This window comes from Papaver somniferum, chromosome 11, assembly GCF_003573695.1.
Source record: "Papaver somniferum cultivar HN1 chromosome 11, ASM357369v1, whole genome shotgun sequence".
Classification (NCBI taxonomy): domain Eukaryota; kingdom Viridiplantae; phylum Streptophyta; class Magnoliopsida; order Ranunculales; family Papaveraceae; genus Papaver; species Papaver somniferum.
In genome coordinates, this window is record NC_039368.1 from 109,094,366 (window position 1) to 109,107,442 (window position 13,077).

Here is a 13,077-nt window from a genome sequence, read left to right on the forward strand (position 1 = left end):
AACTTCTTTTATAGAGAACAGGCAAACCTAATTCTCATTTTTATTATCACTACAATTAATGGATTGAAGAACAATCGCTTCAATACCTATCTCAAGATACATTTCCTGCCATCTTTAATGATGAATGGTATTAAAATGGTTGAGTGGTACACGCTTATGTATCAACAACCCTCATTAATGGAGGACTGGCAAACTCAGTACATGAATCGACAAAACTCTTGGTTGCCTGAATCGGCAAAACTAGGCCCTGGTGACTCTCTGTAACTCACAACGACTCTTTCCAAAAAGTGGACAGGTATGGGAAACCAAACGGTCATTAACCAACGTTACTATGTTGCGACATCAAGGCTCACTATACCATTATCTTCCTTAAGCAATAATTGGATGCAAAATACAAAACAATGGAATCCAAAGTTAGAAGGAATGACAACTTTTATCTCATCAGCCCTCTATATTTGCTAGAATGACACATTTATATCTCCCTGAGAAGGAAGATGTATCCTTTTCAAAGACAGTTAACCAGGATTACTAGCCTCATAGTAAATCTTATTACACAAATTGAGCATTGGCCTTTAATAGGCAATATCAAAAATGTGAAGTGTCCAAAGACACAACAGCAAGGGACCACAACATGTCTGAGCCAAACAAAAAAAGCAGGCAATGCTCACCAGTATTGTACTCTGAAGTACAACTCTTGGCTTCACTTACTGGAAACAAAAAAAGACATAACACAAAAGGTTCCAAATTGGTTGTACTTGACAAAAACACAGTGCTCAAATGACAAGGAAGTCATTAAAGACTACTGCAATTAGAAAAACTACTACTACACAAAAAATCAATTGAGATATACAGTAGGCATCATATTTCTCAACAACAATAAGACAGTAGATTCACAAGCTATCCATAATCATATTCTGGGAAGAATCCCTCCTATATATGCTTACTATATTATCCCAATAAAAAATCTGAAGAGTGGTTTCCACCCTAGCATTTCCAAAATCAGAAACTAGAGGAACAAAACCCACTGGAAAAGCAACATTTTTTCTTGGCAAATAGCAAAAATTGAAACTGCTAATCTACACCATCTCTCTAAAAGAGACAATACTCACATTCTCAGTCAAAGAGAGTTGAACATCATATGTAATAGCTCTGACATAGTTCAACATCCACACTCTAAAATCTTGACTAAGGAGAGTCTAGAAAAAGTAACTCATCATACTACTAAAATACAAACTCTACAGCCTCTGAGAAAGTTGTATGCAAACAAAAACTCTGAGAGTACTCAAGAGGAAAAACCAAAAATTTTCTCTGGTCATCCTAATCCAACTCTCAATACCACTAATACCTCTACAAACAATCTACCTACACCCATAATCCCAAAAAAACTCTTTCCACTGAAAAACACCCTCAACAAAAACAGACTTCTCAAAGTCAATATCTTCATTATGATGACTAAACAAGGAGAATAGATTAACATAACTGATCTATCAATTCAAATGGAGAAAGCAGCTAAGATTGATGATGATGAAGAACCATGCATTGAGATTGATCCATCCTTCATCAAGAAGCCTGAGAAGAAGGACTGGAAACTATCTTTCTTGGGTAGATTTTCTAACCGAAAAAACCTCTGAAAATGTATTTAACAAACTGTATCAAAAGGACTTGGGATCTAGCATATGGCTTCAACCTTTCAAGATTTCACAAGGGTTTTAACTTCTACATCATCAAGGTCAATTTTGAAGATGATAACCAACATCTTAAAACCAGGGGCCCTTGGCTAGCTCTGAATAGCTTCATGCTTCTACATACTATTCCAAACAATGGTCCAAATGAGATTAATCTGGATTACTTCAACCATATTTTCATGAGGATCCACCTCAAAAGAGTCCCAACAGGAATGACTACTTGGGAAGCTCTGTATGAAATATGCAGACCTGCTGGGATCTTACAAGAGTCAAAGAAGCCTTATGGAAGAGAGGATGAAGTGAAGAATGTGGATGTAATAGTGTTAATAAACCTGAAAGAAAAGATGCAACACGAATGTGGGCTAAAGTAGGAGCTACAAAAACTAGGATTGAATACTCATATGCCATAACCCCAAAACTTTGCCAAAAATGCAGAATTCCAGAACACAGCTTGATAACTTGTGAGGAAAATGAGGCAAAGGCAAAAGCCCAACAAGATCTGAAAGGAAAAGAAAAGATAGCTGAAACTGCAAAAGATCCAGAGGAGGAAGACACAAATTCATCATCATCTGACTCTCACCAGATCTCTGTTCAAGTAACTAGAAATGAAACACCAAGAGCTCTAAAGGTGGTGGGATTCACAGGAAAAAATCAGGCTAATACTAAGGAAACTGAAGAACCCAACAACACAGACAAGGTAGCTTCAGACACTGAAAGCTCAGTGGGAGAAATGCTAGCACATCTTCAACCTGCTGATCTATCAGACCCCTTTCTAAATTTTCCAAACAAAAGACATTATGAGGAAAGCGAAAAAGAAGTTATGTTCAACATAGGAAGCTCTTCAGCACCAGCAAGCACAACCAAAACTGGAAGGAGATTCATCAAAGCTCACTCAATCAAAAAAGTGCTAGAGGAATCAATGCCATACCAAAGAGCATCCCACCATCAATCCCACCTGGTTTTGAGAAAATGGTACCCTGTCATATTGATAATAATATTCCTGCCATTAACCGTAAGTATCAAAAACCAAGGAACCTCCTCAATACTTTTGAAGACAAGGATCTCAGGGAAACCAATTCTAACAGCCTAAAGAAGAAAAGAACCAACATGGAGATAGACAATGTTGCTGAGTACACACATGAGCTCAGAAAGAAGCCAGAATATGTTGATCCAAAGATTGAGAGTCCCAACATCTGGTACAACACTGCCACAGGAGAGGTAACACTAAACCCTACTAAAATTTCCAATTCAAGCTTTAAAGTCCCTTTTGATGCTTTTCACAGAAACATTGAAAACCTTTCAACTCTAAGCAATACCATTCACTATAAGGAGGTGCTAGAATATCCTATAATATCTTATTTCTGGGAATTTGTTATTGTCCTAACCTGGAATTGCCAGGGACTAGGACAAAAACATACTCAGGATTATCTAATGGATCTCCTGGATTATGAAAACCCTGATGTCTTGTGCCTCTTGGAAACAAAACAACAAAATAAGAATATGCATAGCTAACTAAAGAAAATGAATGTTCAACATTATTGGCTTGTCCTTCCAAGAGGAAGAGCATGAGGGATGGCCTTAATCTGGAAAAATAATATGAAAGTCACTATTAAAGATCACAGCCACAACACCATTAATGCTGAACTTCTAGATCACACTACTGATAAAAGCTACCTAATAACAGCTTTCTATGGTGGTCCTTACTCTAAAAAACTTGATTCCTAAACTCATCTAAGAAGGATGGCTAACAACACCACTTTACCTTGGCTCATAAGGGGAGACTTTAATATAGTTCTCTCTAATGAGGAAAAGAAAGGTCTAAGGTATTTTGATAGAAATGAGGCTGAAATTTTCAAGGATATCTTATCAGATATGGGAGTGCAAGATATGGGTTCACAGGATACCCCTATACCTGGTGAAACCAAAGAAGTGATAATACTAGAGTTGAGGAAAGATTGGACAGAGCTTTCTGCAATGATGAGTGGATAGATTTGTTCCCTCAATCAAATCTATACCACCTGGTTGCAAGAGGATCTGATCACAATCCTATAATCCTAAAAACTAGTCCTAATTGGAAAGACGGTGCTTACCCATTCAAATGTTTTGGAGGATGGATGGAACATCCAGACTGCAAAAGAATTATAATGGAAGCATGTAGCTCTAACCAATCTGGTTCTTCTAGCTACTCCTTAGCCAAAAATCTGAGTACTGTTAAGAATGTCCTCAAAAGGTGGAATAAAACTGTCTTTGGCAACATAAAGCACAGAATTTCTGAATTAAAAAAGAACATAGAGAAACTCTCACAAAACACTAATAGATGTCCTATTGCTATAAAGAAACTTGAAGAATCTCTACAACAATGGAAGAACATAAAGGAGGATTACTGGCAAACCAAAAGCAGAAATAATAGAATAAATTTGGGGGATAGAAACACCTCTTACTTCCAAAACTCTGCTAGAACAAGATACAAAAGAAATATAGTTGATAACTTAAAAGGAAAAAATGGAATATGGTTGAAAGACAGAACTTCCATAGCAAACTGTCTCACTGATCATTTCAAGGAAATTGCAACCACTTCCAATCCAACTTTGGATAATGATCTGATAAAACTAATCCCAAAAGTGGTCACTGAGGAAGAAAATACAAAATTCCTAGATATTCCTTCACCACAGGAGATTAAGAATGCACTTTTTGATATGGAAGGAAACAAAGCTCCTGGCCCAAATGGTTTCCCACCAAATTTTTTCCAACATAACTAGGAAACCATAAGGCCTGACCTTATAAAAATGGTGCAAAATTTTTTCACCACTGGTTTCTTTCCAAAAGAGATGAACTCTACTTTCATCTTCTTAATTCCAAAAGTGCAATTCCCATGTGATCCAGTTGATTTCAGACCAATAGCTCTTTGCAACACGACCTGTAATATTATTTCAAAAATCTTGGCAAAAAGGCTGAAACCTTTATTGCACAAGATCACCTCTCCTTATCAATCTGCTTTCATACCAGGAAGGCAAATTAATGATAACACCATGGTTGCCCATGAAATAATACATAATATGAGAACTAGAAGAGATAACCAAGGTTGGATGGGGCTGAAAATTGACATGTCAAAAGCTTTTGACATAGTGGAGTGGAACTTCCTACTAGCTATGCTAGAGAAGATGGGATTCTCCACAAAATGGTGCAACCTAAAAATGCAATGCATCTCTACCACAAATCTGGCCATTTTGCTCAATGGAGTACCATGTGATTTCTTTAAACCATCCAGAGGACTAACGCAAGGAGACCCACTATCTCCTTACCTCTTTATTCTCTGCATGGAAGTTCTATCTAGAACTTTAATGGATGCTGAAATACATAAGAAAATCCATGGAATAAAAATAGTCAAAAAAGCTTCATCTGTCAGCCACCTGCTATTTGCAGATGATTGCATCATCTTATGCAAAGCCAACAGAGTGGAAGCTATGACCATTCTACATCTATTCCAAAAATTTAACTCTGGCTCTGGGCAAATGATAAATCTCAGCAAATCTGGAATATTTTTCAGTAAAAATACCCCAAAAGATGTGTTGCAGGTCGTTCCAGGAATAATGCAAATAGCACCTATTCCTTTAGATGATAAATATCTGGGATCTCCCCTATTCACAAATAAATCCAAAATAAAAGCTTTCCATCCTATCATTGGGATAATGAAAGGAAGGTTTGCTGGCTGAAAAGGAAAAACAATAAATCCAGCTGGAAAAATGGTTATGATAAAACATGTCACCTCAACTATGGCAAACTACCAAATGAGCACTTTCAAGCTACCTAAAACTGTCATAAAGGAGATGAATGATATCCAAAGAGATTTTTTATGGGAAAAGGAATAAGGTAAGAGTAAGGGAATATATCCTAAAGCTTGGCAGGAAGTTAGCACAACAAAAGAAGAAGGTGGTCTAGGTTTGGTAAACCTGGAAAAATTCAACAGTGCAATAATATCAAACATAGGATGGAGGATGATAAAGCAACCTTAGGCCATAGGTGCTCAAATAATGCAAGCCAAATATTTCCCAGAGGGGGACATAATGCATATGTCCACAAAACCAAAGCCTACTGACTCATGGGTCTGGAAAGGGGTCCTATCAGGCACTGAACACATATAAAAAATCTGTAAAATGGGAAATTGGTAAAGGTGACAAATTTCTAATATGGTCTGATAAATGGATATCCAACCACAAAGGAACTATTGAAAAACCTGACAATTGCCCAGAAAATATCACAAAAGTAAGTGATCTGATTGTAAACAACACTCACTAAAATGAAACTCTTCTTTCTGATCTATTCAGTAATGACATTGCTGAGAAGATAAGAAAAACCAGGATAAACACAAATCAGGAGGATAGAGTAATCTGGTCTCTGACACAAAATGGAAATTTCCCTGTCAAAACTTTATACAAGGAATTGACAAGAAATAAATCCAACCATCAAGGAGGAACTAAAAATTGGAAGGCAGTCTGGAATCTAAAGACAAGCCTCTCAAAATGCTATTCATATGGAAAGCTGCCCATAACATCTTACCTACTAATGACAGGATAGGCAGACATCTCACTTACATTGACAGCATATGTAAAATCTGTCACTGCCAAAGGGAAACCCTAACACACATGTTTATGCACTGTCCAATTGTCATACAAGTTTGGAAGGAACTAAGGATTAGTCATGAAGAGGTTTATGGTCAACACGATGATTTCCATGGTTGGCTATCTCACCTATTGAATGGAAGGAGCCACAATCACACCGAGAAAGATTGGGCTGAGCTTTGTGTTACATTTCTATGGCATGTCTGGAAAGAGAGATGTAATATACATTTCAACAAACCAACAACCATAATCCTACAACTTGTAAGAGAAAGAAAGGTATTCATGAACACAAAAGAAGCAGCTGAGGCAAAAAGACATGAAAAATTTCATGCACACAGGTTACACCAAAAAGGAGGCTGAAACTCAAATTATAGAATTCAGACCAAACTGGAGGCCTCTAGGAGTGTTCACCTGAAAAATAAACACATCCATATTCTATGACATCTCAAGTCATTACTTTGGAATAGGACTAATCCTGCATGACTTTACAGGAAATTGCACGGAGCTAAGAGCTTTGGGAAGCTCCAAGGAAGCACAATAGAGAGGGATTTCTATAAGTTTTTTTTGTTTTATATGAAATGGTAGCAGCCCCTTAAGTAATCTGCATTTCACGTAAAATTTATAAAGATTTTATTGTAATTTTTAAGGACAATTTCATGGAAAAATATAGTATGGAGTATATATTTATTTAGTTTTTGCTAAACAGAACAAAAATAATGCTAAGCTCACAATTTCAGCGGTACACATTCTTATCCAGAGCATTGCGACATCATACCCATTTTTTTTTCGTTAAATTCAAACTTAATTTTAGCCAACTTCCTATATGTCTTTCTGATTTGGATAAACAAGTGCTTAAGCCTCCTCGAAATTACATCAGTCTCACCCTTCAACAGATGCACAACCCTTTCAGCATCACGCTCAATGATTATCCAATCTAGTCTAATTATCTTACTAAGATAGCAAATTATATTGCCAAAGAAACCGCTCTAATTCAGCTTCCAAATGACATACTGGAACGTAACTGAGACCGAATCCACCCTTCAAGCTATTCAATTATAGTCTTGTTCCTTACATCTCTTGAACCTCGTAAAATTCTACGCACTTGATTCCCTCAGCTGACGTCATTTACAGCCCAAGAGTTACTTCAGCCGAAGTGAAGACTTTTAATACCAATCCGCCTCTAACAAACAGATAAGCCAATTTGATTTCCGTTTAGATCAAAAATCAAGGTGTGGAAATCTTTTTGTAATAGACAAGCTAGTAAACCTCACAAATCCGGAACTTACGACTCCCAGAGAGCATCTTAGATTCTTAGCCACCTGTCAAGAGCAGTCATCGAAAGATCAACTAAGATCGTGAGACGAGGTCACAATCAAGTTTAGAACACGTCACGTCAAGTTTACAAAGAAGCCCAAAAAATGTCGTATTTCACACACAATTAAAGTATCTTTATTGCAATTTTCTAAGACAATTTCATGAACAAATGTATATACTTATCAATAGTTCTGGATAGACCGTCCTTTTGAACCACCTAAAACCGTATACAAACAAATTTGGATGGGCCCAAACCCTGGGAAAAAAGGGTCCCCCTATCCTGTTTTAAGGAGTTTAATATGACGTTTTAAAAAATATTTTTCATATATTTATTATTTACTTTTGTTAAATAGAACGAAAAGAAAGCTAAGACCTTACACTTTTTTGTTTTTTCGATAAACTCCCTTTTATTATAAGAAATCAAATACATAGAGAATTAGTACATCATCAAAGGAGTAGAAAGAATACACTAGACTAGTACAATCCATAGTATTCTGACAAGAGAAAAGTCGGTACAACGGAAACAAAACTAAATACAAGTGAGTAAAGAAACGATAAATCAAAGAGGAATAGTTTTTAGGATGAGTTTTGTTAAAGGGTGTGATTAGATGAAAGCAAAAGCCGCGCTCAATTCGCAAACTAAGACCGACTCTATATATTATTGTTACTCGGACTACTATACCTTTATTAGCCCCACCAATATCAGATTTATCGTATAATTCAACCAGATTTTGTTTCGAACTTTCTTCTTCTACCTTGGAAGATTAGGGTTCTTAATAAAAAATAAACAGAACATGCGAACATGCTTTAACTTAAAATGAATAAAATCATCGAACCCACAAAATAAATCTCACTAACCTAATCAATTTTATAACTTTTAATTCTTCGCATCACTAAAAAGTTTAGTTTTACAATTTCTTCCTAACATTTGGTCTTTGGTGGAAAATGAAAATCAATAGCCTCCTGAATCTCCACCATTAACATACACTTTCTCAAGCTCGTCATGAACAAATCGGTGGATATTTGAATAATAATTAGGTATAGTTAGATAGATATATAATAAATCAAAGTGTTGTAAGTTGAACAGAAATTTTGTAAAAGATCACTGATTTGTTAATCTCTTTATATCTTTAGAGATCCAACTTCGTATCCAATAATCCAACCTCCTCCTTGCAAGTGTGATGCGTGTCGTAACCACAACAAATTATTTAATATTTTTCCACCTAATTAACAAGTAATATAGTATAGTCAAGTCAAGTCCGTTCCCACGAGGAGCAAGAGGTTTTAGTTGTTTAATTGTCACAAAAAGGAGGGGGTTTGGTTTTAGATTTTAAAAACAAAAGAAAGTAAATAAAGCAATTAAAAGTTTAAGTTGAAATCAATAAGAGAGATTAGATCAAGGAATCCTTCTTCGTTGCAAAACAATGATTCAAGTTATGTTCTTTTCTATTTTTTTATTAGTCACAGATTATCACCAACCGTAGGTAAAGCAGCTAGATCAGTGTTAAACCCCTAAATCCCTTGTTTCACCGGATACGGAAGTCCTCGACTACCGGATTCTATTTACCAAACCACCTAGTAGTAGATCACTCAAGATGTAATTTAGTTAAACGCATTAAGATTTATGAACTTATCAGGTTGATATTAGTAGTTAGACTCTTAGATCAAGGTCTACTTCCTAACGTTGTTTTCACACACAATTACTCCACGGAATCCCTCTGCAAGGTCTCGTGTTTGCTACTTGTGTAAAGAGTCAAGAAACGATTACTTATCACCTAACTTTCAGTAGCTTTAGATCAATTAACAAATCAATTTAGTTGCCCAACTAAACAATCTATAAATCAACCATGAATGTATAAACATTCCAATTAGTAAAAACAATCGATAATCATGTGAAAAACGTCTAAGTAGGTTTAAAACAAAAACTCAAATCATGTTTTAAGAACTAGGAATTCATCCTCAATCAATAAGAAAATTAGCTACTCATGTTTTTGAAATTCACACAAATAATTAAAAGGAGAATTTTTTTAAGTTCACACAAATAATTAAAAGAAGAATTTTGAAAAGCAAGCAAAAGTTGTGAGTGTAAAAGATGTAGAAAAAATGTCTAGAGAACTTCTCTATTTATAGGCTTCAATTTCCTAGCAATCCTCTTAGAGCAAGGGCTATGGAGTGAGGGTTCTCATTCAAAATGAATGAGTTTCACTAGATTTGATCAAATTAGGTGCTGCTATGGAGTGAGAACGCTCACTCATTCATCAAAAATCACTCACATACTCATTCAAGCGAATGAGTAGTCGACAGTCTTCACTAGGAGGCTGATCTTCTGCCTCCTGAGAAAAACTTGAGTTAGGAGGCTAATCTTCTGCCTCCTGGAGAAAAAATTGTCCTAGGAGGCTGATCTTCTGCCTCCTGGAGATAAAAACAAAAAAAAAATTAAAATATCTAAAATCATGTTGGGGAGGCTGATCTTCTGCCTCTTGGGTGATTTTCTCTCTCTCAAGCGGCTGATAATCAACCTCTTCAAGAAATTTTCCCTCCAAGACTGATCATGTGCCTCTTAATGTGTATTTTAGCCTCTCCCATGGTTAGAAACACACTCTTTCACTCAGTCTCTCATTCGTTTAGGTAGTGAATGAGTGTTAAAAACACTCATTCCATAGCCCTTGCTCTTAGGAATAGAATCCCTTTCCCTTTGTAAGTCTTCTTTCCAAATCCTTATCTTTCTCAAATCTTCCATCTTCACTTTCCAAATTCAAGTCCAATTCCTCAAATCCATGAGTCTAGAGAATTCTTCACAAATTTCTGTATTTTTGGTTGCCTGAAAAGTTCTCAGGATCACCGGAATTCCGCATGAAATATCGCCGCCGGCCACCTGAGTTATGTTGCCGTGACGGATTATTTTGTCACTGTTCTGTTAAAGTTAACGGCCAGACTAACAGTCTCTAGCGGTCAATGAAGTCAAAGGAGGAGAGATTCAGCTTTCTAGTCAGCATCTTACTCGGCTAACTGGTCTTACTCAGATGAGTTGGATCGCTGGCATCACTGAGTTGATTCGCCGGAGCATAAAAATGGACAGAGTTTCCTCTGTTTCTGGCTGATTTCCGGCCATTTTTCAGGCTTATATTTGGTCTTCTCCTGTGTCAATCCTAACATACATCTATTGTAGCTTCATTACAGCATTTCATCTCAGCAATTGCAGCACACTTCAATTCTTTTTCACTCACAACTGCAATTCTTCTTCAAGCAGTTACAGCACCACCAATTCCTGCTATATCTCTGCTTCAATTCACCGCCAGAATTTCTTCTCAGCTGAGTTTTGGTCTTGAAATTCCATCTCAGACCCATAAATTACACAACCACCAGCTATCCATCCTTAATCCATTAACAGGGTCATCCAGCAGCCACCATAACCATCAATTCTTCAATTGAATCAGACTTGGCCATTTCAAATCCCCTTCGACTGTAGAACATTATCATCTTCTGACCCATCTCAAATTGCAACTCTATCTTCACAGCGGCAACAGCAAGACCACAAATCATTAATACCTTCATCTGATTTCTTAGATCGACAGCAACATCATACATTTCTGCAATCTAGTTTCAGATCCCCTTTTATTCTTCCAAGTCTTCCAAGAATCCAACAAATTCACTTCCTTCTCTGCTCCATTTGGATTCATCATATTCACAGGACAAAACCCCATTTTCTATTTATTCTTCTCAACAACAGATTCTCGATCTCTTCTATTGCAGCGACACAGTCTTCGAATCTTCTCATTCAAAATGCCAAAACCACTCCTGACTGTAACCCATTCTTCTTATAGCTTTGACAGAACCAAACACCAACAACCAGAACCCATCTTTGAAATCTCAGATTCAAATCGAAAACCTATTTAATCTTCATCAAATCGAAACAGCATCAAACCCATCTCTCAACTGGAAGTAGCAGCAATCTATTCAACCTATCTCAGCCTCACAGTTTTACCTCCTCTCTGTATTTCAGCTGCAATTCTCTCAATTTCTCGATCGTTTCTCATCAACAGCAGCGGTTGCTGCTTCTCTTCTTTTCTCAATTCCAGCTCTCGGACCAACAGCAGCAGTCGCTGTCTTGTTTTCTCTTCTCAGTTTTAGGAACACATGATTGAGAATTGATTTCTTTAGGGTTAGGATATAAAAGCTGGATATGGATCCGGGTAATATTATGGGCCTCACAATGACATTCCCAGTTAGCTAATAGGTGCCACAAGCGCCTAAGCTGGTGCTTTTAACACTTCCTTTACAACACAGGCTATCCCTTAACTGTGGCTGGGCTCCATATACTACTTGCTTGTGAAATGACAATTACGCCCTTTAGCACAACTTTGGATGGTCTCTTCTTCTTTTCTTCCGCATGACTCCAAAATACCTATAAAAATCAAAACATGCGTAAAATATATGATTTCCAAAAAAAATAGCAAAGAAAACATAAACTCTAGATAGTAAATACGGTGTATTCTACGCGTATCAAAGTCAGGATAAGCAGCGGCAATAGAAAAAGATAAGTTCACGAGAATTTTAAGGCATATGCATTTAGTAAGGATATTTTTGTCTGGATAGTAAAAATATTTAGAATCAGACCTAGTTAGCGAGTTGAGTACGGTTTTTGTTAATTTTTTTAGGATCACGGTCCGACCATTTAGATAATTTGTCTTCTAGGAAGATATGATCTCCACTGAAAGAGGATAATTTTGCCCCAAATCTTGATGTCCGTGAAGAATCCATTCGCCGGAAAATTTCTTCGATGTACTTAAATCCCTTGTAACATAGAGAAAAGATGCTTAAAAAGCGACAGAGAAACATCAAAATGATGCAGATAGAAACGTCATTAAGGCGCATATAACATGTCCAAAACTACATGGAAGAAATATCCTAAAAAAACCCTATAATTACTTAAACCCTAACTAAAATTGCTGAAAAAGTAACTAAAGATTGAAAGAACAACAACCTAAGACTACTACTACTCAGATCTACCGAGATTTGTGAAGATCAAAGTAGATTTTTGTACGCCACGTCCAAAGAAAATATCACAATATCAGTACCGTGTAATTAGCTTGAGAGTCTTTAGATACAAACATCCCAACCTGCATAATGATCTTTGTACGCCACGTCCACATTGAGCTTATTCCCTAGGGGTCACTTTCTTGTTTGTTTCCTCACATGTTCTTCTTCTGGCGGAAGAGGCATGTAGCCATTAAACCAGTAGATTGCGTCCTTTATTATACTAGATATACAAGGGTTATTCTCATTAAACATTCTGTCATTTCTAGATTTTCAAATATCTAACAGGACACAACTACCCTTCATGAAGACTTGTAAGCTCCATTACTCCTTCATCCACTCTGTTATCACCGCTTCAATGATATTCCCTGATACATTTCTGTTCTACAACCCAATTTAGCACTCTTGAAGGAACGGATGTT

At 36.7% G+C, this 13,077-nt stretch overlaps 1 protein-coding gene across 1 annotated transcript; it reads left to right on the top strand.

The window, feature by feature from the left end:
• The first annotated feature begins 3,829 nt into the window (after window positions 1-3,829).
• Window positions 3,830-4,444, top strand: LOC113324890. The gene has a single exon (XM_026573171.1). It carries the CDS (start codon window positions 3,830-3,832, stop codon window positions 4,442-4,444), a length of 615 nt encoding a protein of 204 aa, XP_026428956.1.
• The last annotated feature ends 8,633 nt before the right edge of the window (window positions 4,445-13,077 follow it).

What these genes read in the sequence shown, in the direction of transcription:
- LOC113324890 (XM_026573171.1), top strand. Translation starts at nt 3,830, where the DNA reads ATGGAAGCATGTAGCTCTAACCAATCTGGTTCTTCTAGCTACTCCTTA.